The 27,887-nt window shown below is 42.8% G+C and overlaps 1 protein-coding gene across 4 annotated transcripts; it reads right to left on the bottom strand.

The window, feature by feature from the left end:
• Positions 1–129: 129 nt before the first annotated feature.
• MINDY2 (MINDY lysine 48 deubiquitinase 2) lies at positions 130–27,083 on the bottom strand. Of its 4 annotated transcripts, none has more exons than XR_014519216.1 (10): positions 26,071–27,083; positions 13,784–13,841; positions 10,780–10,844; positions 9,812–9,970; positions 9,179–9,281; positions 7,962–8,104; positions 6,918–7,091; positions 5,961–6,149; positions 4,860–4,979; positions 130–3,689 (listed from the first exon to the last, which is right to left on the bottom strand). XR_014519216.1 is itself a non-coding variant. In XM_083475782.1 (9 exons), exons 1-9 carry the CDS (start codon positions 26,902–26,904, stop codon positions 3,564–3,566), a joined length of 1,851 nt encoding a protein of 616 aa, XP_083331908.1. In that variant the 5' UTR covers positions 26,905–27,083; the 3' UTR covers positions 130–3,563. The 4 variants fall into 4 exon arrangements, 2 of the variants coding, with proteins under 2 accessions (XP_083331908.1, XP_083331907.1); XR_014519217.1 differs by having other exon boundaries at positions 10,753–10,844; positions 26,071–27,080; XM_083475782.1 differs by lacking the exon at positions 4,860–4,979.
• Positions 27,084–27,887: the final 804 nt, after the last annotated feature.

Genomic DNA, 27,887 nt, shown 5'->3' with positions numbered 1-27,887 from the left:
CATTGAGGAGGATGTAGGCTGAAGCAATAAAACAGACAATTAGCAGGATGCTACAGGACAAGTTCAGCAAGGGCAAACCAGACTGTCCCCCTATGGGTTTGGTTCTTTGCTTAAATACTCCATGAGTCATTTCAGCAGTTGAATCAATTTTTATTACATGAGGAAGTCACTTTTAAGACTATTAAAAATTATAAATATATATATTTAAAAATTAGAAAGAAAACAGTGAGAATGCCAACAGTTGTCAGCTCAATACATCAAAGTAGGTTGACAAGATCCAACAGAAAACAGCTAGCTGCTGATCACAGTGTAAATCCATGCAAAGTATCTGATCAACTAGAAGCCAGCCTGTGGCTGAGATATGTGGGTTGGAATCTAAAGATGGACAGAAGCCAGGAAGTGCTGCTGTATTTGCTGCCTGAAGGTTGCACATACGTGTATTTACGGAGTAAGACAGATACCGCCCCCCGCAACACACTAACTGAGCAAGCCATATGGGAAACCAGCTTTCAGTGGTTCTACCCCACGGAGTGGGAGCTTGTGTTTCTGAATACTGCCATTGCAGGCATAGGTGAACTTGTGTGCTATTTCCCAGCCAGTAATAAAGAGAAAACTCCATACGATTGGCCCCAGCCACAATGGTTGCACAACATTCACTCCCGCTCTACAGCCATAAGCCAAAAACAAAAAGAAACAGCTGCAGTGAAAGAGAACTAAGACATTCTAATTGTTAAAGGATGCCATTTAGGACAACTGTCATGATTTTTTTCAAAAGCAACGTCTTACACATAAGTGCCTTTTACAAAATTATAAAAGTATTTGGCAGTGCTTTAAGTGGTGACATTGATGAATCTCTGCATTTATAACATCAATTACATAGCCACAGCAAAAAAGAAAAGACCCTACACTCCTGCTCTACATTATTAAGCTTTGATAAGGCAAAAGCCTGTGTTCATTAAGGGCCTTAAGTCTTTCCACACCCTTCACTCTCTACATAATCAAGTCTTCTGGAAGTGATGTGATGTTTTGTTTTTAAGAGGCAGCAGAAGGGAAATACATGACAAGCATGTGTTTTTGTGTTAAACTTGATTTTGCTTGCAAGTTAAAAGCCTAGGCTAAGTCTCTGCAGGAATGATCAGGAACCCCATCAATGGCAGCAACCTTATGGAGAGGTATGCAGCCTTGAGCACCAACAACACAGCGTGGCCCCTATTACTATGCCCCCACCAGCTACTCACAAATGCAAGCAAATAGACCTGGGGCTAAAAATTGGGTTGTTATGGCTAGAAGACATAGATACTCCATCTTTCCTCTCCGCAGCTTCTAAGAGGCTACTATGAGGCTCTCCGAACACCACCACCAACCACGCAAGTCTGCCAAAAACCTAAATGGTAAGATCATGCTGTTAGGGCAAATCCACATCTTGAAAAGGTTCTGCATGCTGCACCAAAGAATGAGATTGTCAACATAAGGCCAGGCATGACCTCAGAGCTAGCCCTCCTAGAAACTACCTCTTGCCTAATGGGAGGAAGTCATAGCTCATTGCACACAGCAGGCCCTCCATCTGCTGGAGCTTTCTGACTCCACAACACCAGCCACATCATAGAAATCTAACTTCCTTGATATTCAGATAAAAGCAAGAGAGTCATACCCTACTGTAAATGAAGAGGGAACAATGAATAGGAGCATCAGGCATTTCTTTCACTATGACTGACTATTGCAATTGCCAATGTAAAAACAGACTGGAAATGGAACAAACGTACACTTAATGTAAACACCTTCGCATTGTTTCTGCAAAAAGAAAAGCCTTGATACAGCTTTGTGCTAACGTATGTGTTAAAATCTCATCCATAATGTAAGATGGCACTATTGTCTAACAGAGGGTTAGGGTAATGTGCATATGTGAAATAAGATACTCTGAAGTAGTACAAGAAGAGATACTCTTTAAAATGTTATGCAATACAAGGGTAAATTCAGTTCTGAATAAAGCCATTCTGTTTGTTCGCAAATTTGCCAGAAATGTTTACTTTTCAGACCAATGGTTGAAGGCCAATATTTTAGACTTAATTTAAAGGGGATGAATACACGCACCCTGTCAAGCAGTAGGCATCTCTCATGGAAATGACTTTGGCTAGAACTAACTTCAGGGCACGGCCTCCCCCTCATCTGAGACTTAAGGTATTTTGGTGCTGCTGCAAAATGGAAGTTAGAAACAGGGTATCTAATTATTAGACTGGACTCTCTGCTCCTAAAGGAACTTCGGGGGGGGGGGGGAAGCATCCAACCCTCCCATTTCAATGGCACCTTGTTACCAACCACCTCAGTAGAAAGACTGCCACACTGAATGTTAGGCAGGGATGAGGTCTGTCTATAGATGCAATTATCCAGGCTTTGTGATTGTAGCAAGTAGCCTCTATGGACTGACATATAAAGTTATCAAAAGGATGAAGGCCAACGCCTTCCTGGTGAGGATGGCCTGGAATTTCCTCCCTCTGACAGTAACATTCAATACTATCAGTACTATGAGAAGTAGCATGTTCATTTGTATGCTGTCCTCTATAAAATGTGATTCCCCAAAGTTCTACTTTAAGTGTTTACAGCCAAGTATCTTTTCCAAATATTCAATGCTCCTTCCCTCCATAACTGCCTTGTAAGTCCCACCAAAATCCAGGAGATTCGTTCGCATATGCAGTTAGGACCACAGCCCCAGAGCATAGCGGAACAATTTTCATACTCTGTGGAAGTGTGCTTTAGAGCTGCATGGACATGATACAGATTATCTACCTACAGTACACTTGATAAGGCATATAATCACACACATCCTCATATTACTCATCCAAGGTACTTTGGGTGAGGGGGGGCGAGGCAAGTATCAAGCAATTTTAATTCCACAGATTACAGCACATCAGCTTTTCCTTCCAGTCACCTACTCCTGCATAGAGGAGATCAATAAATAATAGAACAGCTCTGGTCTCACTCATCTGTATTGAACAGAAAAGGGCCAAGTACAATGGTGAGTTTGACTCAAATATGGTACAAGCCTCCATTTCTCTTGCTATTTCTGAGTAATCTTAACCAATACTTTTCAGACCCAGGTCTCAGGGGACACCTACCCAAAAGCCAATAAAACAGGTGAGCTACAGGCTGCGAGATGCCCAGAAGCCTGAAAGATTGCTTTCACACCATAAATGGTCCTCTTGTGGCAACTGATGTACAGACCTCTGGCAGAAGCCCAATATGAGAACCACTTAACTCCTTTCATCACAGAGACAAGCAGATTTACTAACAAATATTTTGAGTTAGTTATGTTCCAACAGGTCAAAACCTGTGGCAGTGTGGACTCCCCCTCCACAAAGGTGGTTATTTTCTCACAATGCATTGAAGGCAGAGGCAGCCTCATTCAAATCCCTCTGAAAGAGAGTGTGCATGACTTCAATGGTCTTGGGGGCACCATCCTCTGTGGGGCTATCAGGCACAGGCGGCATGTGGAGCTTGGAGTCCTTAGAATTCCTTGTTTGTGTTTCAAGGATATGTGCTTGGGTCCAGGTAGAGTCCCCCTCCTGTTATAGAATGGCACAGCTGTTCTTCTCTTTCTCTCGCTCTTTTTCTTTCTCCCGAGGTTCTTTTCTTTTCCGCTCACTACTCCCAGATTGTCTTCCAGTTGATGGAGACGCAGCTCCTTGCACTTGCTATCAATAGGAAAGGGGAGAGGGAAAGGCAGCTTATTTATTTGAAGTATTTTCATCCACTGCTCAGGCAAAGAAAGGCTCAGAACAGATCAGCCAGGCATCATTTATGCTTAGAAACACTCATTAAGGCCAACTAAGAGATACTGTCCACACTGGGCCAAGCACTGCTGAACATCAAATGGTGACCAGCCAGCCAAGTTCATCATTGGAGGGGGGACAAGGGAGTGTAGTATACTGTCCCCAACTACTCCCCACCCCATTAGGAATTTTCACATTTCCTTTTCTGGAAGATGGAGGCCCACCACTCACTTCAGAATTCACTCCGTGTGAACTTGTTGCAAAGAAAGTGATTCTTGTGCCACCATAAAGACAAAGAAAGATAGCCTAACAACTTTGTGTTCCATTCCTAGGAAAGGTGGCTTGTCAGCTTCAGGCAGGCTTTCATGAAGCAGATTATCTAGATCCATTTCATGAAGTTGCCTTTACTCTTTTGTCTGTTGCCTCACATCTTTGTTCACAGCACCATTGCTACACCTGTGAGCTATTTGCTGAGTTTCTGTGGGATAAATGGCTACAAATAGCAGTTTGTATGCAGCTGGACAAGTGAGCTCTGCTGTTTTTGTTCTGTTTTGTAATTCCCAAATGTACTCTGAACTGTATTTTCTAATTGTATTTTCAGAATATGCAGGTTTGATTTTATGCTATTCTTTTTAATTACCGGTACTTTAATAAATCTACCATTTCAACCCTGATGTAGCTTTTTTGGAAGCCTTATTACTGAATCCAGTTTTCATAGCTACTGAACAATTTTTGTGGACCAGAGGTACAAGAACAGACAGTCTGGTTTTTTGCTCTTGTCCCAGTGTATGTCATGCGATATCTGGTAATGTTATGGGAGTTTCCTGGTCCAGCCTAGTTGGACCAGTGTCATGGTGGCAGCTGCAGTACCTTGCAGGGTTGGTTTTTCAACTGTGGTTGCTTGGCACCTGCTAAACCAACAAGGGCTGGTTCCCGGGGTTTTAGGAGTCCAGTGCTTGACACTAACTATAAAAAATAGTACCTTAATCCCCCAAGATGGTACCAAACACCCCATGTTAAAGTCCATGTCATTGAAAGAAAATATGCCAATAGATGAAAAGGGAGGGGAAGCATTAGTTTACATTAGGTTACCTCAATAGATATGTGATCAGTGTCAGATAGCAGGCTAAATTAGGAATATATTGGTGTATAACATGCAGAAGACAGACCAATCCTCAGCCTCTAAGAAACAATTTCATCCATAAGTGAAATCTAAAAAATAAAAATTTCCCTCGCATTATTTACAGATTTTGCACTGTGTGTTCCGCATTTGTTCAGTAATCATGTATGTTTTTCAGGGTGTGAAACCTACAGCTACCAACTAATTTTTACATATTGTCAATTATTTTTGATGTAATTAAGGATTTATTTATTTTTATTGAAAACTACTCATTGCCAGCAGCCAACATGGCTGATCATTTTACCAGGGTCACCGCTTCAGGCCTATGCAGAAATGCCAGGCTCCCCCCAACATTGTGGAAGCCCGGAACGTGCAATGTCACACCGTGGGAGGAGGCCTGTCGTGCCCAACAGGGCTTGCTGTGGCTGCAATGCACTCTCTGTTGGGCCCTCCCACCACTGCAATGGTCTCCAGTGGAGCTCGCCACTGCAATGGGAAGGCACAACAGAGCCTGCTGCTGCTGCTGCTGCCGCTACCGCGGCACATTCCATTAGGCCCCATTTACTCCCACGGGAGAAAACAACCCCTGAGTGTCCACTGATTTGCGATGTGTGCATTTGCTGGAGAAAATTGCAAATGGGCCTTGGGGATACAGGCTCTAGCAACTCACTTTTATGCCAAACAATGGCAGGCAGGCCTGGTCCCTGAAGTCCTCAGGAAGGCCTCTCAAAGCAGACCCTAATGTATGCTCTAAGGACTTCTGCCCCAGATGGAGCCATACCTCACATCAGCTGCCCAGCTACAGAATTCTTTGGATAAATTTATACCTCGCCTTTCAGCATTACACTTCCAGAACTGTTAACAGTTAAAGTCATATCACTGGTCCAGTGAACTCAGTATCGTCTACAACAACTGGCAGGGGCTCTCCGGGGTTTCAAACAGAAGTCTTTCCCAGCACTACTTTCCCAGCTCTGTCGCTGAGCTACAGCCCCAACCAACTCAACAGGAAAAGCTTCCATGCAAGCATGCAGAAGACAGGACTACAAGGGCCACCAGGAGCCAAACTTCCATACCTGAACCTGAGCAGCAGCGGTGGCAGCGGCAGCTTGCTCCTGCTCCTGATAGTACTGAGAAGCCCGTCGGTCCTCCTCTTCCTGAAGTTTCTTGGCAAGTTCAAGGTCACTGATTCCTTCTGGTATCTGCTCCCAATTAATGTCTTGGCTTTGCTGCTCTTGTTGCAAGGATAATGCCATCAGATAATCCTATTATGTAAATCCATGGTGAACACTGCTTTAGTTGGCACAATACAATCAACCAGTGAGATTGTATCCACCATCCAAATTTTCAGCTTTCCTCCATAAACAAAAGAAATATCACTTTCAGCAGCTGCATGAAATGAACTGGGTAAAAAATTGCTGGGCACCAGGCAGCCCTGACTTGGTTACAAGTTGTAACTGCTGGATCCCTCAGCAGCTTTTAGTGTACAGAATCTAGCAGGCTTTTTGTCCATCCTCAACTCATGCTTCCAGATATCATGGACAAAAGGCATCTCTCAGATACTTCCTGCCTGCCCTCAAGATCTCAAGGACGGAGAATGATATTTCAAATAATCCAGTGTCCTTATAGATGTCTTTAAAAGGGCATTAGACAAAGTCATGGATAGGGCTCTCCATGGCTAAATGTTACTGCGTGCTTCTGGGTATCACCAAATGTTGGAAGACAGCAGTGCAGAGGGCTGTTGCCCTCTTCATGGGCTTCCCGGGGGCATCGGGTTCACTGTTGTGGGGAACAGGATACTGGAAAAGGAAGGGCTTTCTGTCTGATTCAGCATGACTCTACTGAGGTTCTTAAGAAACGTAATGTTATGCTACATGACTACATAATTGAAGCAGACATTGAGTTCTGCCTAGTTTATTCTGCTTTCAGAGAATCAAGAGGGAAAAGAAGGCTGACACAAGGCACGATTTACATACAGCGCTAGTGGGGAAATTGCATCCATCCCAAGTACTGAAAAGGCAAAGCAAATCTACCTGGTCTATCTGATCTTGCTGTCCTCTGTATACTGTTTCTGGATCAGATGGAGGTCGTAGATGGAATTCAGAATCACAGAAGTTTCCATCCCCATCTACATTGTGTAAGCTTTCCCAAACAACTTTGTCTTCTGTAAGGAAACCCTGATCTGTCACCAGGAGATAAAGCTGGCCCTAAACGAAAAGGAAATTCTTTTACACATGTGTTGTTGGAAACTAATTTGGATGGGGTTGGGAGCGCTGATTCCTGCTAATACCATGTCCATTGTTTGGGATAAAGTTAGTGACCATCTCCTGAGTATTTTTAGCTTTAGGAGCCATACTTGTGGAGTCTGCAACCTTGCTGCACAGTTACGCAACTTTCCATAGTCAATCATCAGTTTATAGCTATCAGCTAAAATTTCACTTCTGCGACTATTTCATGCATTATTATACTTCCTCCAGAAGCGCAGCTTGCCATAAGTTGTTGGATTCCAACTCCCATCAGCATGGCCAATGGCCAGGGATGATGGGAGTTGTATAGTCTAACAACTGGAGGGCTGCAGGTTCCCCACACTATAGTCTCTGAATGTACCCAGCAGAGATTCAAGGAGACATGGCACTATCTAATGGCATAACAGTGTGCAGATGTGGATATCAACTTAATTCATTGGCTGTACATTTTGATACACAGGATTCTAGTAAAAGAAGGCTGATCATCAAGTCACAGCTACAACCCTAGAGAGAAGAATTAAAACTGAACTACTTGAGCATACATGTATGTGGAGTTTGAAAATATGCCAAAGGAAACACATTTAGAAGCCAACACACATTCCTCAATAGGAAAGGATCGGGGATGCCAGCATAGTCAGCGACATGGGACAATGGGACTAGTAGTTAACATATTGAAGGCCACAGGTTCCTTATCCCTGTTCTCGGGCAAAGCAGCCACATGACACTTTAGGGGCAAATGGACATCAACTAGGAGCAGGCCACAGACTCATGAGCTTCATTAGTTAACAAGCTCAGATAAAATACAGAAACTGTTCACAGCCATATATATACCTTATGTTTGGTCATGGTGCTAAAGTGGTTGTTTCTAAAGAACACACATAGTTCTCCTTCTTGAACAGTGGAAGTCAACTCACATAACCCATGGTAGGTCAACTGAGTGGCTGTGTTGTTTAGGAACTGTTCTGCTATGGAACCTGCGAAGAAAGGTGGGTTACTGAAATTTAAAAATACAATATTAAAATCAGTTTAAAACAATTACAATCAAGAAAATAGGGTAGATCCACACACACACACACACACAGTCAAAGGCCTGTGTAAAAAGGTGCTTCTTCAGCTTCTTCTATGGCTAAAACTATACAATGCCAGAGACACCTCTTATAAACCGCCACAGAAAAGACCCTCTCCCAGGCCACACCCCCCCCCCAAAATTATGAAGGGTAGTGGAAATACCAAGAGGAACCCCCCTGTTTATCTTCAGTACAGACTCTTGGGTATTAAGGAGGCATATTTCAGATATTTGGGGCCTAAACCTGCTGTACTGTAGTACCCAGCTAAGCATGACATTTATCTGAAAATTGGAGAGTGTCAGCTTAGAACCGCATGGAGGACAAGACAATTTCAGTGTAAAACAGCTGAGTTAAGGATGGTTTGCTGATAAAATAAAAAGGAATTCAATTACTACAAAGCCTGCTAGACTCAAATGAGATGAAGAGGTTGATTGTGAAGCAGAGTTACAGGCTTGCTTCTAGGTTAAGTGGCCACTGGATTGCAGTCACAGACTATTCAATGCTAGTCCGACTCAGAGCACACCCATTTAAGTTACTGGACATTAATTGTTCATTAATCTCAGTGGGTCTACTCTGAGCAGGACTTAGTTGAATTCTACTCAATAGGTCTATGCTTAAAATCAGAGATTTCCCCCCAATACGCCTCATTCATGCATGTGACCAAGATGGCTTTATAACTGTGGAAGCTGCTAAACAACCGGGTGGGGCCATTGCCTTCATGCTCTGCTTGTGGGCCTCCCAGAGACATTCAGTTAGTTACTATGGGAAACAGGATGCTTGGTTGGACGGGCCTTTAGTCTGCCCCAGCAGGGTCCTTAAGTTCTTATGGATTCTATTCATGTCAGCTACCAGTTGCTGAAGAAGGACAGCATTGCCTTAATGCTTCTGACTGGTCCATGTTTGAAAAAAGGATGTTGGATTAGTTGGACATTTGATATGACCAAATAGTGTTTTTCTAACATTCTTAAGCAATTCACCCACCTTCATCAACTAGCTTGGTGTTGTCTGACTGCTTACAACAAATTATTTTCTCCACCAGCTGATTGTAGCTGCAGTTACCAACTGCTTTCACAATGTCAGCAGTCTGTGGGGGAGAGAAAAAGGTACACCAAGCTTGACTGATATTTTGTGTCTATTATGAGAAAGACAAGTTAATGCTACCAATAGTTAAAAACACACTACTGTGATGGCACACACAGGTGGAATGATATAACGTTGTATTTTCCAGTACACAATGATGACTAAAACAATATGCAACTGCCCATCCACCAGTATCATTCTTTGCATGATTCTTTTTTAGGAAGGGAGCCGGGTGACTACTGGAAAGGTTTTTGCTGTGGTGGCACCCACACTCTGCAATTCCTCAAAGCCACATTTTGGACCTTCCATGCTATTTCTTAGTTACAATAAGGCAGCTGTACTGATGCACTTTTAGTGGTGTTTAGGATCTGTAGAAAATTCAGTTACTATATTTATCTTTGTGTTTATCCGTTGTAGCTTTTAAATGTTCACTTAAGTTCTTATATGAACTTGTTTTACAGGCCATCCTCTGAGCTGGGGACAAATTCCATAAACCACACCCATAGGATTAACACATCCCCTCTCCTTGCTTACCTGGGGATCTACTAGCCATCCATGGTATAATGGAATATCAAGAAGGTCAAACACTATGCATTCAGGTGTGTACTCAAACACTCGTACACCAGTGAACCTCACATTCACATCAAGACCTGTCTGAAGCTTATGCAAGATTGCCATTGCATCACTCATATTCTGCCAAAAAAAGGAAAACTTAACTGTTTGCATCAGTCAACACACAATACCAGTATTAATAACAGTATTTTAAAAACAGATTACAGAAAAAATCTGAAGCTGTTGAGTTCTTAATGCTGTATGAAGACAGTAGAAAGTATAAAAAATTATCATTTACAGTAGGATGAGACTTGACCAATAATCAGATTATAACCTCATTTACCAATATGTTAAAACATTGCCAAAGGACATAAAGTGTCCAAATCTTATAACCATTGTTTCTGAGAGCAATAATATCCACGAGCTTTTAACAAATAAATAACATTTAACACATTTTACTGATTCATATTGAAATCTACCAAGGGTTAGCAAATGCCCATCATTAAAAAATTAACTGCTTCAGGTTTTTCAGGAGAATCAGGAAATTCTCAACTCACTGCAAATTTCTTATTGGTAATTTACTCCCTTCAAGTTTGTTATTACTTAAAAACTCTATGAAAGTAATGGAAAACAAACTTATTACAGAGAAAAATTAAGCCATCCTATCATTTGTTAACTAGACTTTAGCAGAAAGAAGAACTGTAGGTTAATTCACTAAAGAATTTCATCTCACAAACAGGATGAAGAGTGTAGCTCATGTTGCTATATGTAATGCCTAATTCTTTCTTTAATGTAGCAGTCTGTCTTCCATTGATTTACTCTTGCTTTTAATATGATTAAACAGATGCTTTAACTTTACAATATGAATGGGGAGGGGGAGAGAGATTAAGTGGTTTAATTCACTACTAGAAAATGCCACTTACTCTTAAGAAGAGCTTGTTATTTATTACCTGCTCATAGTTTAAGCGCTGAATTTCAGATATTTCTTTTGGTTTTGAATCAAGGATATAGTCCCCTATAAGAAAACAAAAGATTCTAATTTGAAAGCTGGAACTTTATAATCAAAAGCAATCTAATCTTGTTAAAGCTTTATTGGTTCTTTCACAGGAAAAAAAAAACTATCAATTAGAGGAGATTAGTTGTGAGAGGCTGTAAAGATGCAAGCAAATACCCAAAATTAGAAAGCTGCTGCTTACTAGCATGAGTCAGCTTCCTTTCAGGTATGACCTGAAAGACAAAGCTGGAATTTATGAGACAAATCAAGGAGTGTATTTATATGCTGAATAATCTGTTGCAATAAAATTAGTTTTTCTAAAAACCTGTACTTTGACCTGCCAATTTCAACTTTTGATTCATTCTGGTAACTGGAATGTTGAGCCTTTTGTTATTAAATGGTGTGGTTAGATACAAGAAGAGTGTCCAATACTTGTCCTCCAAAGGTGTGCAAAAGTGATTATTTCTGCCTTGATCAGATCACACCTGGAGTACTGTGTCCAGTTCTGGGCAACACAATTTAAGAAGGATATTGACAAGCTGGAATGTGTGCAGAGGAGGGTGGCCAATACGATAAAGGGTCTGGAAACCAAACCTTCTGAGGACTGCTGCAGGGAGCTGGGTAAGAGGAGACTGAAAGGAGTGAATATAGCCACCTTCAAATATCTTAAAGGCTGCCAGAACCAATGGCTTCAAGTTACAAGAAAAGAGATTCAAGTTAAACATCAGGAATACCTTTCTGACAAGTAGAGCTGTTTTGACAGTGGAATGGACTCCCTCAGAAGGTGGCAGACTCTTGTTCAGCGGAGACTTTTTAAGCAAAGCTTGGGTGGCCATCTGTCATGGATGCTCTAATTCAGGCATCCCCAACCTTCGGCCCTCCAGATGTTTTGGCCTACAACTCCCATGATCCCTAGCTAACAGGGCCTGTGGTCTGGGATGATGGGAATTGTAGTCCAAAACATCTGGAGGGCCGAAGGTTGGTGGTGCCTGCTCTAGGTGATATTCCTGCTTTTGGGGGGGGGGATTTGACTAGATGATCCTCAGTGTACCTTCCAACTCTACAGTTCTATGATTAACTCAAACAGAGAGAGAGAAATGAAGTGGGGGAAACATTAAGATTTAAGCTAACCTTCATTAGCCTGGAGCCCTCTAGATGTTTTGCACTATAACTCCCATCAGCCCCACCCAACCTCAACATGGCTCTGCTGGCTGCAGTTGATGAGAGTTGCCCTCCAGATGTTTGGGACTGCACCAGGTTGGTGAAGCCTGGATTAAGCTTTGGCAAGAGAGTCATTCTCCCTGAATCATGCTTGCCTGAGCTTTACATTCCCCACTCAACTTTGAGTGGCTTCTTCTTGTTTATATCAGCTTTAACATCTATTTTAACACTTCAAACTGTTATATTCTTCAGTAACATAAAATATTTTAAATTGTGCATTCAAGATTTTGCTTCCAGCGTATCAACCTTTTATCACCAATTAGCAACCACAAAAACAAATACTACCTAAAGAGCAACCAATAGATTACTTCTTCTGTAACAAGTGTGGAGAGCTGCCAAAACATCTGGCCCATGGTGCATTCCCTTCCCGCTTTTAGTCTCTCCTCCTCAGACCCCCCCAAAGCCCACTGTGCTGCCTTGCAGGGCAGCAAAGAAGACACCTCTCTTCCTCCTCCAGTACAGAAATACAGTGAGCTACTTGAAAGAAGTAACTGATCTTCCCCTTTTCTGGCAGCTCACTTCTTCCTTCCACTTCTTTTCCTCCACATTCACCACATAAGCCAGGAGAGAATGGGTGACCCCACTTTCTTTTGGCTCTGGACTAGCCCATGGCTAGCATGCAGCCCAAAAGGAATTCCCACTCCCATCCCATTAAAGGGAGCAGAAAAGGTTCCCTAACCTTTGCTATAATGTTCCTACAGTATATATCAATCAGTGCATCCTATATTACTGAGTAGCATCCCTCAATTTTTAGCTGTTAAATTATTCCCTGGAGAGAAAACCAAACAAGTCTATAGTATTCTGAAGTATTTAAGGGCAGAATGAGTCATGGCCCCTGCAAATCCATTCTATGAAATTAAAGTGGAGCCGCTGAACTCCCTCTGCAGAATGAACCAATACATTTCAGGACTGCTGGACTGTGAATGCTGCTTCTTAGCCTACTCAGTTCCATTTTAACTAAAGAAAAATCTGATTTCCCATAGAAATCATGCCAATTGTAGCAAGTGTTGGGGATATTTTCCTTTTCAAATTTAAAGAGACAAAATGCAAGAACAGAAATAACATTTGCAGTCTTACATCACCCAAACTAACCAAATCAGTGAGAAGGGTAGGGTACAAATCCCCAGGCCCTTGTTTCCCTACCATGTGCCAAGATCCAAAGTGAAGGGCCAGTGGGAGGAGAGAGAAATAATAGTCCTTAGTAGGCAAAGGTGAGCTAGTTAGTATAAGGTAAAGGGACCCCTGGCCATTAGGTCTAGTCATGGCCGACTCTGGGGTTGCGGCGCTCATCTCGCTTTACTGGCCAAGGGAGCTGGCGTACAGCTTCCGGGTCATGTGGCCAGCATGACTAAGCCGCTTCTGGAGAACCAGAGCAGTGCACGGAAACGCCGTTTACCTTCCCACCGGAGCAGTACCTATTTATCTACTTGCACTTTGACGTGCTTTCGAACTGCTAGGTAGACAAGAGCTAGTTAGGGCCCCAATAATTAGAAGCTATGTATAGCTTCTAGAGGAGTCCTTCAGTGTCCAAGGATCATCTCACTCTAGCATGGCCAGGCTTCTCCAACCCACAAGCTGACTACACCCATGATATTTTAAAGTTAACAACAGGCTCAAGGCTAATTTAAACGTTCAACTACTGCCAAGCAGGCTATCCTGCCAGATTCTAAACAATCCTTGCTTAGGAATTAACAATTTTTCTCAATACAAATTACACATGCAGTGTTATTAGTACTAACCTAAGTATTCCATCAACTGCTCAGCAGTTATGATTTCCATCATTGGTGGCAGTTTCACCTGTGAGAGAAGAGAATTTAAGCTCAATTGTTTTTCCACAGTACTTAAAAGACAATAAAAGTTTGTAAGAGTTAAATATCCAAATTTGCACTGTAGATGTACAAGAGCCACAGATATTTTTGTTACATGTAGAAATAAGCCTGCCTATCAACTATTGGAAACCATATTAAAAATCACCAAGACGTACGAAGGTCAACTCCCCAAGTGAGAGAGACACATTTCTCTGCTGCTTCCAAATTCCTACATCTAGGAAAAGCTGCAGAAGATATTATTATTCTTTTGATGATTTCTCTTTCCATGGATTGTTTTTACTACCACAACTTAAGAGTTCTATATACTTCAGAAAAGCAGTATTAGTATTTAGTTGTCCTTGATATTGAAGCACCTCACAAGTTTAGGCTCCAAAATAAGTCCCTTGGTGTTTATGTTTCAGTCGACAGAGGTTACTCCTTTATATAGAACTATATAAGCATACTGCAAGTGGTCAGCAGCATTAGCACTGCATACCTGTTTTTTGTTGTGATTGCAAAGAAACATAAATGTCTCCTCAAATGCAGAAGCTACCGAAATCATTATGATGTGCAACTTTCAACAATTTATATAAAGTCTGCATCAACACCTGGTACACAATCGAGACCCAAAGAGCCTTACCAGACTGGAATAGTGTGTGTGGCTAGGTCACTGTGGAAGTGAAATTACGGCAACATATGCATAGGACTGTCTTTCAGGAAGACTTGAATTTCATTGGGTCTCTTGGTGGAAACAAATCCAAGCATCACTTAAGATTCTGAATGCTGGGCTACAGATGAAATTATCTGAGCTGCCTAACTGCTATGCTTCTCAGAGCTGTTAATGTATGTTTGAACTACTGTTCAAAGCTACATTAACAACGCTGAGAAGAATAGCAAGGACACAGATTGCAAATGGAATGTTTCAGGCAGCAGTAAGGTTAAAGAAGATGCATTAGTTGACAAAGTAATTCTCTCTTCCATGGAAACTTTCAAAATGGAGAAGTTAATGTTCAACATAAAAGGATGCCATATGTACACACTCCTTTACTGTATATGGAGACCATAATTATTTCCATTTCTGTAAGATGCTGCACGCATTTCCAGAATGAGATTTGTTTGGCAAATAACTTGGTTTCCAAGATGGAACATATCACATTTTGTATCACATTGTTTGTAACAATGTTGTTTGGCAATGGCTCTCTGTGTTCTGAACAGTGCTGTCTGAGAAACAAGCTTGATTTAGGTTTCCAGCACCTTGCAAATAGATATACAGAGCTGAAAGGAATTTGCACACTCTTGCCCCATGCACTAGCCAGGGGACTAAAAGTCAGTAGGTTCCATGGGTTTAGTATGTGTTTTCCTACTATACTACACCTGCAACGTTTTGTGCAACACTACCCCCCTAACTCGGCAGGTAACAAATGCATTATTCTTGAAAACAATATCCCAACAGGAAGCCAATGTTCAATAGTTCATGTTTTACTTAATGAGAAAGTGTAGATGCAAAGAAACTGTTTGTGTGAGGCTTGTAACAGCACAAAAATGAAATTTCTCCCTGCTGCAATTCTACTGCCAAATCCCCAGCAAAACATGTGATTTTTACCACTAGGATAATAAACCCTTTTCAGACCAACCCAAGTTAATCTAATAGTAGTTGATCAAATTGGAGATAACATGAAAAAGCTTATCATGATAAACATGAAGAGCTTATCATTTGCTCCCAGTTTACCACTCCTTTCAGTATCTTTGGCTAAAGGCAATCACAGCCCTTCTCAAAACTAGCTTCTCTCTTGTACCCAAAATAGTCATACTAGATTACTTTATTTTGAGAACACTTTGTAAGATACTTGTAAAGCCTCTTGGGACTAAAAAGCAAAATATAAAATAAATGTTAGCTTCCTTCTGTACCTAGTCAGCCACCTAGCAAGAATAATACAGTGGTGCCTCGCAAGACGAAATTAATTCATTCCGCGAGTTTTTTTGTCTAGCGAATTTTTCGTCTTGCGAAGCACGGTGTCGGAAAAGTTTTGGGAAAGCTTCAAAAATCACCAAAAACCTCAAAAAAGGCTACCACACCGTGTTCTATGAGTTGCTCCTCGAAGTCAAGTCGCAACTGTATTAACGGTGTTAAGAAAAAGGAAACAGACTTCCGGAGGCGGCGCGCTCAGCAATGGCGGTCCTCTTCAGCTGCTGAAGAGGGGCTCCGCGGAAAAGGGTCGTGCGCTGCGGCACAGCGACGACCCAGGTAGAGAAACCACGAGTAGAGTGAGCTCGTGGCCGTGGGGTTCGGCGGGCACCAGAAGCGACCTCTGAAACGCAGAAGAGACCCCGTAAGGGGTATCGGAACGTGGAGGGGGTAGCGGTGCTGTGAATCCATCACTCTTTCCGCGGAAGTGAAGCCGCGCGGCTGCTGCTGATCAGCGCTGACCTTTCTTCCTTCAACAACTGAACTGAAACAACTTACTCGTGAGTAAGAAATTTGAAGCTTTATATGATCTTAATCTGGAGAAATTTGGCTGAAAGCGGGAGACGCTAAAAAGGAAGTCAGTCTTCCGGCTCTGTTTAAAGTATCTAGCAAAATCCCTTTAAAGCTGAAGCGCTGAAAGGACTTAAAAGGAGTTGGAATTTACTCTGCAAATCCGGCTTTGATTGACTAAAAGTTAAAGAAAGGACATAACAGTTTTATAAGTGAGCTAAGTTCATGATCCTCTTTCTTTTCCCCTGTGGATTACAAAGTTTTGAAACCCTGCTCTCGGTCTGACCGGATACAAGTAACATCAGACTGCGGTAACTGTAGACAAAGTTATAAGATACATTGGGCTACTTTGTAAGTTGGAAAAAGGAACTGTTGCAAGCACCTTGGCAAAGAACTTTTATTCTCTGCAGTTTAAATGGAGGGTGAGGGGTTCCCCCCTTGCTTTGGATAATATCTTTTGTTTGTGGGAACTTATGGTGGAAATTTCCTATCCTTCTCCCTAACTTTCAGGGAGCTCCCCCTGCTGGATTGTGGAATTATTAGTCTCTGAGAACTGCTACTGGTCGTGGAATTTTCCTGTTTGGGTGTTTACTTTTTTTGGAATTACTTTTCCCATGGGACTTACAATTTGACCTTGACACCGGGACAGCTGTGGAATGAGTGGTACAGCAAAAACAAGGGCTGCAAAGAAAGCAAAACAAACTGAACTCTTGCAATCAACTCTGCCTGTGCAGCAGCTACGTAGATCATCTGTCCCAATTTTGACAGGTCTGCAGGAAGGACAACCTATACAGCCTGCTCTTGGAGAGATGGCTGCTGGAGGGATAGACCCTGTCTCTAAAGAAATATTGGAGCAGCTGGCAGCACTGAATAAGAAAGCTGATGAACAAGCAGCTAAGTTTGATGAACAAGCTGCCAAATTTGACCAGGTAACAGCCTCAATTAATAAATTAACAGACCAAGTCACTAAAAATACACAGGCGATAGGTAACATTGAAAAGACTACAACAGAAAATCGAAAATTAGTTCAGGAAGCAAACACAAAAGCAGACGAAAACAAAAAGAGGATAGAGGAATTAAGAGGTGAAGTTAGACCACTGAGTAGACAGGTTACTGAACAACAAGTGTACCTGTCCCTTGCAGAACTGAAAAACAGGGAAAATAACCTCAGAATTAGAAATATCCCAGAATCAGAAAAAGAGGACCTGATTGGATTTTTGACAACAGAAATATCCAAATTCTGGGGTCTGGCAGAAGAGAAAGACTTTAAAATTGTTACTGCTTTTAGACTAGGAAGAGTGGCTAAGAAGGATAAACCAAGAGATTGCCTGATCATTTTGAGATCTAGGCAAGAAAAAGAAAATATACTCGGCCTGCATTTTAAAAATTCATTGGTAATTCAGGGAAAAAAGGCAGAAATCTTTAGAGATATACCAAAACAGCTTCTGGATTTAAGAGCCACATATAAAGACCTAGCAAGCTTATTGAGAAACAACACAATCCCATACAGGTGGGAATTCCCTCAAGGACTATCTTTTACTTTGAAAGGGGTGAAGATAAGAATCAGAACAGCAGAGGAGCAAGAAAAGTTCCTAAATGACCACGGGGAAGACCTTCGGAAAGGAATAGCAGGCGTCTGGCCACCTCCTTCGTTTGGATTGAATCCGGTTCCACCTCCAGACAAAAACGACAAAGGAGACATCCCAGCAGGCCAATAAATAGTCCGAGATGTCTCTACAGCTTCTTAGTTGGAACATTAATGGCGCAAATTCTCCCGAAAGAAGGAAAAAGATTTTTCATATTTTGAGAAAAGAACAATTAGACATTATTTGCCTTCAAGAAACACATGTGACTAGGCTCCATAGGAGAGTGTTAACCAACAAGAGACTAGGCCAAGAATTTATTTCATCAGATAAGGTTAAAAAAAGAGGAGTAGTGATTTATGCAAAGGAGACCCTAGTACCAAAATTGATCTTCAAAGATGAACAAGGAAGAATTCTGGCAATTGAAATTCAAGCACAAGGAGAGAAATTTTTGATTGTAGGAATCTACGCACCAAACGATGGGAAATCGGAATTTTATAAGAAGCTGCATGAGACAATGTTGGACTATATTGACTATACTAACATCATTTTGATGGGTGATATGAATGGAGTTGTCTCCACACACATGGATAAGTCACAAAATCAGAACTTGACTAAAGATGGCAGACTCCCAAAGACTTTTTTTGAACTTACAGACAATATGGATTTGATTGATATCTGGAGAACAAAGAACCCTCTAGGTAAAGAAGGAACATTCTTTTCTGAGGCCCATCTTTCGTGGACAAGAATCGACCAAATTTGGACATCTAGAGGACTGGCGCCTAAGACAAAAAAAGTAGAGATCTGCCCTAAAACCTGCTCCGACCATAACGCCTTGAAAATAGACTTAAGACTTACACCAGCTGGATCCTTCAGATGGAGAATGAATGACTATTTGTTTAGAGATCAGGAGATTGTAAAGAAGGCCCAAAAAACGCTGAAAGATTATTTCGAAATAAATTTGAATACTTTGGTGGAAAAGAAAACAATCTGGGACGCAAGTAAAGCTGTTATGAGAGGGTTCCTGATACAGCAGAATTCTATCAAGAAAAAACTCTGGAATGGTAAAAAGGACAAGATTTTGGAGAAGATAAGAGATGGAGAGAAAAAGCTGAGACTAAACCCAAAATCAAAAGAAGTTTTAAGAGAAATAAAATTCCATCAAGCACAATATGTGAAATTGATAAATCAAGAAATCGAATGGAAAATTAAACAGATGAAACAAAGATCATTTGAATCTGCAAATAAATGTGGGAAGCTGCTGGCATGGCAGCTGAAAAAGAGACAAAAATTGAACTTTGTTACCAATCTGGAGGTTGAAGGAGAATGTATTCAGAAACCAGAAGATATTAGAAAGTGTTTCCAGAGACATTTTAAAAAACTATTTACTCAAGGACCCCAAGTTGAGACTGAGATAAATAATTTTCTAAGAAGTTATGGCCTGCAAAAACTAACACAAGACAAGCAAACAGCCCTGAATTACAAAATAACACAACAGGAGATTGAAAGTGCCATTCAGAACATGCAATTAGGCAAGTCTCCAGGCCCAGATGGACTTACCTCCAAATACTATAAGACATTGAAGGAATATTTGGTCCAGCCATTAATGGAGGTATGCAACCAAATTATGGAAGGGAAGGGGGCACCCGAATCGTGGAAAGAGGCATTCATCACCCTGATCCCAAAATTGGAATCTGAAAAGACTCAACTTAGGAACTATCGCCCTATCTCACTCCTAAATGTGGATTACAAAATTTTCGCTGACATTTTGGCAAACAGATTGAAAAAAGTTCTAAATGAAGTAATTCATAAAGACCAAGCAGGCTTCCTCCCTGGCAGGCATTTGTCTGACAACACTAGGAATATCATTGATGTTTTGGAGTTATTACAGACAAATTTGAACACGAAGGCAGCTTTGATCTTTATAGACGCCGAGAAAGCCTTTGATAATATATCTTGGAAATTTATGAAGAAAAATTTGGAAGGGATGGGAGTGGGAAGGGCGTTCCAAAATGGTATTGAAGCAATTTATTCAGAGCAAAAAGCTAAATTGATAGTAAACAATGTGGTGACAGAGGAGTTTAAAATTGAAAAAGGGACACGACAGGGGTGCCCCTTATCACCCTTGTTATTTATTTCTGTCCTGGAGGTGTTGCTGAATATGATTAGGAAGGACCAGCAGGTGGAAGGAATACAGGTCGGAGAAAAACAATATAAACTAAAGGCCTTTGCAGACGATTTGGTTTTGACATTACAGGAGCCAGAAGTTAGCACAAAAAGAGCTTTAGAACTAATTTCTGAGTTTGGTCGGGTGGCGGGATTCAAGCTAAACAAACAAAAAACCAAGGTTTTGGCAAAAAATTTGACACCTTCAGAAATAGATGGGTTTCAGAAGGAAACAGAATTAAATGTTGTTACAAAAGTAAAATACCTGGGGGTTAATCTGACTGGGAGAAATTTGAATTTGTTCAAAGATAATTATGAAAAATGTTGGTCGGAAATTAAAAAGGACCTAGAAACATGGTCAAGATTGAAACTTACCTTGTCGGGTAGAATCGCAGCACTTAAGATGAATGTATTGCCAAGAATGTTGTTTTTGTTTCAAACCCTTCAGATCGTGGACAGAGTGGAATGTTTTGGAAAGTGGCAGAGGGACATTGCGAAGTTTGTCTGGCAGGGCAAAAAGCCCCGAATAAAATTTAAAATATTAACAGATGCAAAGGAAAGAGGGGGGTTTGCCCTGCCGGACCTAAGATTGTATTATGAAGCTGCATCTCTCTGCTGGATGAAAGATTGGTTTCTGTTAGAAAACACTGATGTCCTAGATCTGGAAGGGCATAGTAATGCTTTTGGGTGGCATGCATATCTTTGGTACGACAAGGCAAAGTCTCACAAATTGTTTAAAAACCATATTGTCAGGAAAGCTCTATTCATTGTCTGGACTAAATACAAGGACTTATTTGAAAGTAAGACCCCGAGGTGGCTATCACCGGTCGAGGCTAAGGCCATAAAATTACGTAATATGGAGAGTGGCTGGTTGAAATATTGTGAGATAATTGAAAGAGATGGTGATACTTGGAGGTTGCAGAGTTTTGAGAAACTGAAAGGAAAGGTGCGAGACTGGTTTCATTATGCCCAAATCTTAGAGACTTTTAAAAAAGACAAAAAAATTGGTTTCCAGGTGGAAAAATCAAAATTAGAGACAGAATTACTTGAACCTAAGACGAAAGTGCTTTCAAGAATGTATAACTTGCTGCTTAAGTGGAACACTCAAGATGAGATAGTCAAATCAGCTATGATAAAATGGGCACAAGACATTGGGCACAACATTATGTCTGAGGACTGGGAAAGGTTGTGGACCACCGGTATGAAATTCACGGCATGTAGTGCCTTAAAGGAAAACATCATGAAAATGGTGTACAGGTGGTACATGACCCCAGTCAAACTTGCAAAGATATATCATTTGTCTGACAATAAATGTTGGAAATGTAAGGAGGCTGAAGGAACTTTTTTTCACCTCTGGTGGACATGCCCGAGGGTGAAGGCTTTCTGGGAAATGATCTATAACGAGTTGAAAAAGGTGTTTAAATACACCTTTCACAAGAAACCAGAGGCCTTCCTCCTGGGCATTGTGGGCCAGAGAGTGCCAAAAAAAGATAGAACTTTCTTTTTATATGCAACTACAGCAGCAAGAATTCTTATAGCCAAATACTGGAAGGCACAAGAGCTACCCACGCTGGAAGAATGGCATTCGCAGCTGATCGACTACATGGAAATAGCTGAAATGACGGGCAGAATCCGAGATTTGGGAGAAGATGCAGTGGAAGAGGACTGGAAAAAATTTAAGGACTATTTACAAAAACATTATAAGTTATATGAATGTTGAGAATTTGCTAAGTGTTCTGGAAAAACATGCTTCAGTATTGAAATTGGTAAACGTTGGAAATCAAGTTAAGACTTAGAAAGGTATAAATTGTGGACTATATAACTAAATGAAAACACAAAAACATTTGAAATAAGGTACTAATTTGCTGTTTATTTTTATTGTAAAGAAAACAGGGGATGGAGGACGTGGGGAAGTCTGGTTGAATATGAAAATTGATGTGAAAAAGTGAATTTTTTTTCTTTCTATAATTTCTTTTCTTTTCTGTAAAACCGCTTTTGTTGTGCTATTGAGGATGTATTTTTTACCCTGGAAAAAAGCAATAAAAAAAACTATTATAAAAAAAAGAAAAGAAAAAGGAAACAAACTTGCAAGACGTTTTCGTCTTGCGAAGCAAGCCCATAGCGAAAATCGTCTTGTGAAGCAGCTCAAAAACAGCAAAACCCTTTCGTCTTGTTTTTCGTCTTGCGAGGCATTCGTCTTGTGGGGCACCACTGTACTGTTAGTGTATTCTAACTGGCTGTCAGTGTCTTGGGTATTAAGGAAACAGACAAAACCTGGAACCTTCTGTAATCACAACATGGAATCAAAAGCTGAGTTATGGCTTCTAAAACAGAAGGAGAGGTAAGAAAACAGTAATGGTGTCATTTCACACCTCCCAGCACCAGATTTAGGGTGGTACAGGTGGTTCCCCGCAACAGAGCACCAAGCCAAGGGAGCACAAAAATGAGGAAATCCATAATTGAGAAGATCCATTTGGGGTGCCAAATGTTGGCCTTGCACAGGGTGCCACATTATAAAAGATTACCAAAGTCCATCCCTGCACCTCCACAGACCTTAAAGAAGAGGAGTTTGGATTTGATATCCTGCTTTATCACTACCCTAAGGAGTCTCAAAGCGGCTAACAATCTCCTTTTCCCTTCCTCCCCCACAACAAACACTCAGTGAGGTGAGTGAGGCTGAGAGACTTCAAAGAAGTGTGACTAGCCCAAGGTCACCCAGCAGCTGCATGTGGAGGAGCGGAGACGCGAACCCAGTTCACCAGATTACAAGCCCACTGCTCTTAGTGGGGGCTAAACAGTACAAACTGAAAGCATTTGCTGATGACTTAGTATTGACTTTACAGGAGCCAGAATCTAGTACTAAAAGGGTATTGGAACTGATTCAAGAATTCGGACAGGTAGCAGGTTTTAAGTTGAACAAGATGAGGACTAAGGTTTTAGAGAAAAACTTAACTGTGAATGAGAGAGAGAAGTTTCAGGAGGAGACAGGGCTAACATTGGTTAAGAAAGTGAAATATTTAGGGGTTAACATGACTGCCAAAAATGTGAATTTATTTAAGGATAATTATGAAAAATGTTGGATTGAAGTGAAAAAGGACTTAGAAATATGGACAAATTTGAAGTTATCATTGTTAGGCCGAATTGCTGTGATAAAGATGAATGTGTTGCCAAGGATGTTGTTTTTGTTTCAAACATTGCAAATTTTGGATAAGATGGATTGTTTCAAGAAGTGGCAGAAAGATATTTCCAGATTTGTTTGGCAGGGCAAGAAGCCTCGAATAAAATTTAAGATATTAACTGATGCCAAAGAAAGAGGTGGATTTGCCCTGCCAGACCTGAAACTTTATTATGAATCAGCTGCTTTTTGCTGGCTGAGAGAATGGCTGCTTCTTGAAAACACTGACGTGTTAGATTTAGAAGGTTTCAACAATGCATTTGGCTGGCATGCATATTTGTGATACGATAAGGTAAAAGCACATAAAGCGTTTAAAAATCATATTGTTAGAAAAGCATTGTTTAATGTTTGAAAAGATATAAGGATTTGTTAGAAAAGAAAACCCCAAGATGGTTGTCACCAATGGAAGCGAAGGCACAGAAAAAACTCAATATGGAGGCTAAATGGCTGAAATATTGGGAAATTCTGGAACAAGATGGAGACAGAATAAAATTGTTATTAGTTATAAGGAACTAAGTATAAATAGATTAATAGAGTATTAAAGGAAAAAATAAGGTTAGAATGTGTCAAGATAATTATAGGATAGAAAACAGAGGAAGATGGAAAGGAATTGCTGAAACAATTAACAGAAGTGGAATACAAAAAGGGAGGTGTGAGGAGGTCGTTGAAACAAGTGAATGAAATATAAGATATTGAAATTCTTTGATGTGTTTTAAACGGTTTTTGTTTTGTTTTGTTAGTTTAATGTGTTAGTGTAATGTAGTGTCTTTGTATTGTATTGTCTTTTTTTGTTGTGTTTAAATTGTTGGAAAAGTAATAAATATTATTTTTTAAAAATACAAGTCCACCGCTCTTAACCACTACACCACGCTGGCTCTCTCATTGCTTGCCTTAGACGGAGTCAGCCTGTTGGACCACTACCTGCTATTAGCTCCTCCAAGTGGCAGCAACATTTGGAGTCATCATGTGAGGGGCTGGTTGGCTACAACTATGTGGCAGAACACATACATGCATGCTCTTCTGCTTTTAGCTACAGGGATATAGTTTATAGATCTCTGTCAGATGAAATTGCCCAGGACTATAGATGGACGACAGGTCTGACTGTGCCTAAGGCTACTTGCTTCATATGTTCTTTGTATGGCTTTTGTCAGTCAGGACTCACAGAAACTCAGTTCCGGCACCTCAGGAACTCAGGCATCTCTCAGGTGGGCACCACTGCTATTATTAGAGAAGAAGGGAGGTGTTCATGGTGAGTTCCAGCACCTCTTTTTCTAGAAAAATAGCACTGGTTCTTTTCAACATACTGTATGGGGGGTAACCTCACCTCAACAGCAAATACAGCTTTGCAAACAAAAGGTCCCACTTTCAGCTTCCTACACCACAGGTTAAAAAGGGTCGGATGGTGGGAATAAACTTTCTCCCATGTCTGAGAGGCTGGAGCAGGCATAGGCAAACTCCGGCCCTCCAGAAGTTTGAGAATACAATTCCCATCATCCCTAGCTAACAGGACCAGTGGTCGGAGATGATGGGAATTGTAGTCCCAAACATCTGGAGGGTTGGAGTTTGACTATGCCTGGGCTGGAGGGTAGCTACCAGTCACAGCAAACAATATTGGGCTAGATGGTATAGAATGCATTCACATGTAATGCTATGGGCTTAGGATGAATGTGTGGGCTCCCATGGAGGAGATCACAGCTGCCTTGCTCCCCCTCCCAGTCTTCAGGTCAGTGAGGTGCATGTCACACCTAAACTAATGTTTGGCTTAACACATTGTCCAAACCCAGACTCAGGATGAAGTTTTGTTGATACAACTTTGAAGTTAAGAGGAGAGCTTAACTGTGAGCCTGGGTTTAGATGACATGACAAGCCAAACCTTGGCTTAGCAGCACACTGCACTGAACTAAGAGAACACTTGTGCAGGCTCAATAAACCATAGCTTGGTTAACCATGTGCAAACTAGATCCTATTTAGTATGAGACTGAACCTGGGACTCTCTACCTTCCCAAGACGAACTGCGGAGCTGTAGAAAACTTCCAAAACTTCCAAAGGAGAGGCACCCTGCCAGGCTTGCGGCCTGAGGCAAAGGGAAAGACCCCTGCTATGTACAGAAACGACTAGCAAGAGTGAAGTAAGTTGCACCTTACTTCAATTCTGGCAATGAGGCAGTGTCATTCCAGGAGCTGCATCGCAGGGTAGGTCCCGGGTTGTGCCTCCAACCTCACAGCATCAGCCTCCTGGAGTGGCTATCTCACCTGCATTCTGCCCATACCCAGAGGGAAATTCACCTAGGCAGTTGTGCCAACTCCAGGAGGCCCATTCAGTATCTGTGGGCAGGGTGCCCTGCCCGCTGGATGTTGAGGGGGCATTTGCACTAACCCGTCTCTTTGATTGCTGACAATCTCAAAGGAACATGCCAAAGTGATGTCACGCATGTGCAACCCGCACCCCCCAAATAATGTTGGGTGCAACTGCGCCTCTGCACCTAGGGTGATCAGTTCCTGAGCACGGCAGACAAGGGAAGACATCCACACATGTAACAGAGGAAGCAGCCTTACAAGAGGGATCGCACTCATCCTCTAGACCAATAGTTCTCCAGGATGCCACTGCGAAAGTGCTTCCCAGCCCTACCTGGAGGTACCTAGGATTGAACCCACGACCTTATTGAATGCAAAATGCAGGTGCTCTGCCCCTGCCAGCGGGCCCTTCCCCTGAAAGGATAAGGAAAGACGACAGCCCTCCTGGCCAGTTTATCTAGGAAGCTGCCTGTCCCTCGGGAGGCCAGCTGGCCTGGTCCTTCTCCCCCAGCCCCGCCACGCACCTTCCAGGCCAGGAGCAGGACGTTCATGATGGCCAGGAGCGGGCAGGGCCCGTTCTCGTTCTGGGTGATAATGGGCGTGTTCTCCTCCTTCCAGCGCACCCACTTGATGTGGTAGACCGACTGACCCGGGAAGCGCTCCTTGGCGCCCGGCGGGAGGAGCAGGAGCGGCGATGGCGAGGCGGAGGACGACGACGAAGAGGCGGCGGCGGCGGCGACAGAGGCAGTTCCTGCCGCAGCCCCCTTGCTAGGGCTGACTCCATCCTCGTCGTCGTCTTCTCCGCCGGCGACAGGGGCTCTCCTGGGCGCCGCCGCCTCCTCGGAGTCGTCGTCGTCGTCGTCCTCGCCGCCGCCGTTGAGGTCGGAGATGCTGGCCCCGTCGCAGGACGGCAGGTTGGAGAAGGAGCCGAGCGAGTCGGCCAGGCTCGCCGACTCCTCGCCGCCCGCCGGGCTCAGCGAGCCGGGCCCCGAGACCCCGCTGCTGCTGCCGCTGCCTGGGGACGGAGCCGCGGTCGCCTCAGCCTGGGAGGGGCTTTCGGGCGTCGTCGCATCTCGGGCGGCCGCCGGCCGCGGCTCTTCCAGGCGGGAAGCGAGGGACGCGGCCGCCTCTGAGAGGACCGTCGAAGAGCTTCCCGCCCCTCGCTGCTTCTCCTCCTCCCGCGTCTCCTCAGATGCCGCCGCCGCCGCCGCCTCGTCAGGCTCTGAGGCGATTCCCGCCTCTTCCTGAGGGGAGACGCGACTCGCCTCAGGGGCGCCGCCGCCGCCCCGCTCGAGCGCGCCCAGCGGGGCGGGAGGAAGCAGAGCTGGCGGGGGCGGAAGCTCCGCCAGGCCCTCCATTGCCCTCGGCGGACAGCTCCCCTCCCTCGGTCAGCGAGGCGTTTCCGCTACAGGCGGCGGCAGCATGAGCAGCGCTGCCGCCGCCGCCGCCGCGATCGAGACGGCTGCTTCTGGCCCAAGCGGCCTTCGGACGCCATGACAGGCAGAGGCCACGCCCCTTCCCCGCCCTGCCCGGGGAGGGGCTGGCTGCGGGGCGCATGCGCGTGACGCGTGCGAAAAAGGGCGCGGTTTGGTGAGGAGTCCTCTGTCAAGGGGGCTGATTGTCAAACACAGGGGGACCGTTTAGGGGGGGGGGACAGACAGACACCCCCACATAGACACACACACAAGGCCGCAGCTTCCGCCCCCTCTGTTAGAGTTGCTGTGAGTGAGTTCCCTGATCTGGACCTTGTGCGGAGCAGAATAGAAATGAATTTGCTCTACGCCTCAATAATGTGTGTCAAAGCTTTACTGGAAACAGTCTTAAGGTAGTTAGAAATAAAAGTTGCAAAACACAGAGCAAAGCATTGGTTTTTAAACAAACTAGCGATGCTATCCAAGTCTTCTTTGTAATCCTTAATGCAGTTTGAAATTAAAAATTGAAGGTCTCATATATATAATAAATGTTCATAAATGTTACAACCAAACACATACATAAATATATAAACCACATGTCTCAAGCAGCACAGGAAAACAGTCCTGAAACCATTTTGACTCACAAGCTGACGGCAAGTGTTTCTCTGCAAGGAGGGAGGGGGTGAGGGAACCTTCCCATTGTCTCAGGAATTAAGAAATCGCCATCTCAAACGAATGGCCAGACTACCAGGAAAGGCAATCAGATAAGGCAAAACAACAGCATTCAAATTTCTGTTGTAGACCACCTTTTCTGTGATGTATGTATGATGTATGGAGGGGTGGTCTTGAGCTCCAGGGCAGGAAATATAAAATATCTATATAAGGGCAGGCACACCTTGGTTCGGGGTCCTCCTCCTTTCTTGCGTGTG

This window comes from Podarcis liolepis, assembly GCF_965112155.1.
Source record: "Podarcis liolepis genome assembly, chromosome: 14".
Taxonomy (NCBI): Eukaryota; Metazoa; Chordata; class Lepidosauria; order Squamata; family Lacertidae; genus Podarcis; species Podarcis liolepis.
This window is presented reverse-complemented; position numbering and strand designations above follow the sequence as displayed.

Excerpts from the sequence above, each read along its gene's own strand:
- MINDY2 (XM_083475781.1), bottom strand. The coding sequence starts at position 26,904 with ATGGAGGGCCTGGCGGAGCTTCCGCCCCCGCCAGCTCTGCTTCCTCCC. Across the intron at positions 9,971-10,752 it reads ATAACAAGCTCTTCTTAAGA|AATATGAGTGATGCAATGGC; the intron begins GTAAGTGGCATT and ends TTTTTTTGGCAG. Across the intron at positions 7,092-7,961 it reads GCACCATGACCAAACATAAG|GGCCAGCTTTATCTCCTGGT; the intron begins GTATATATATGG and ends CTTTTCGTTTAG.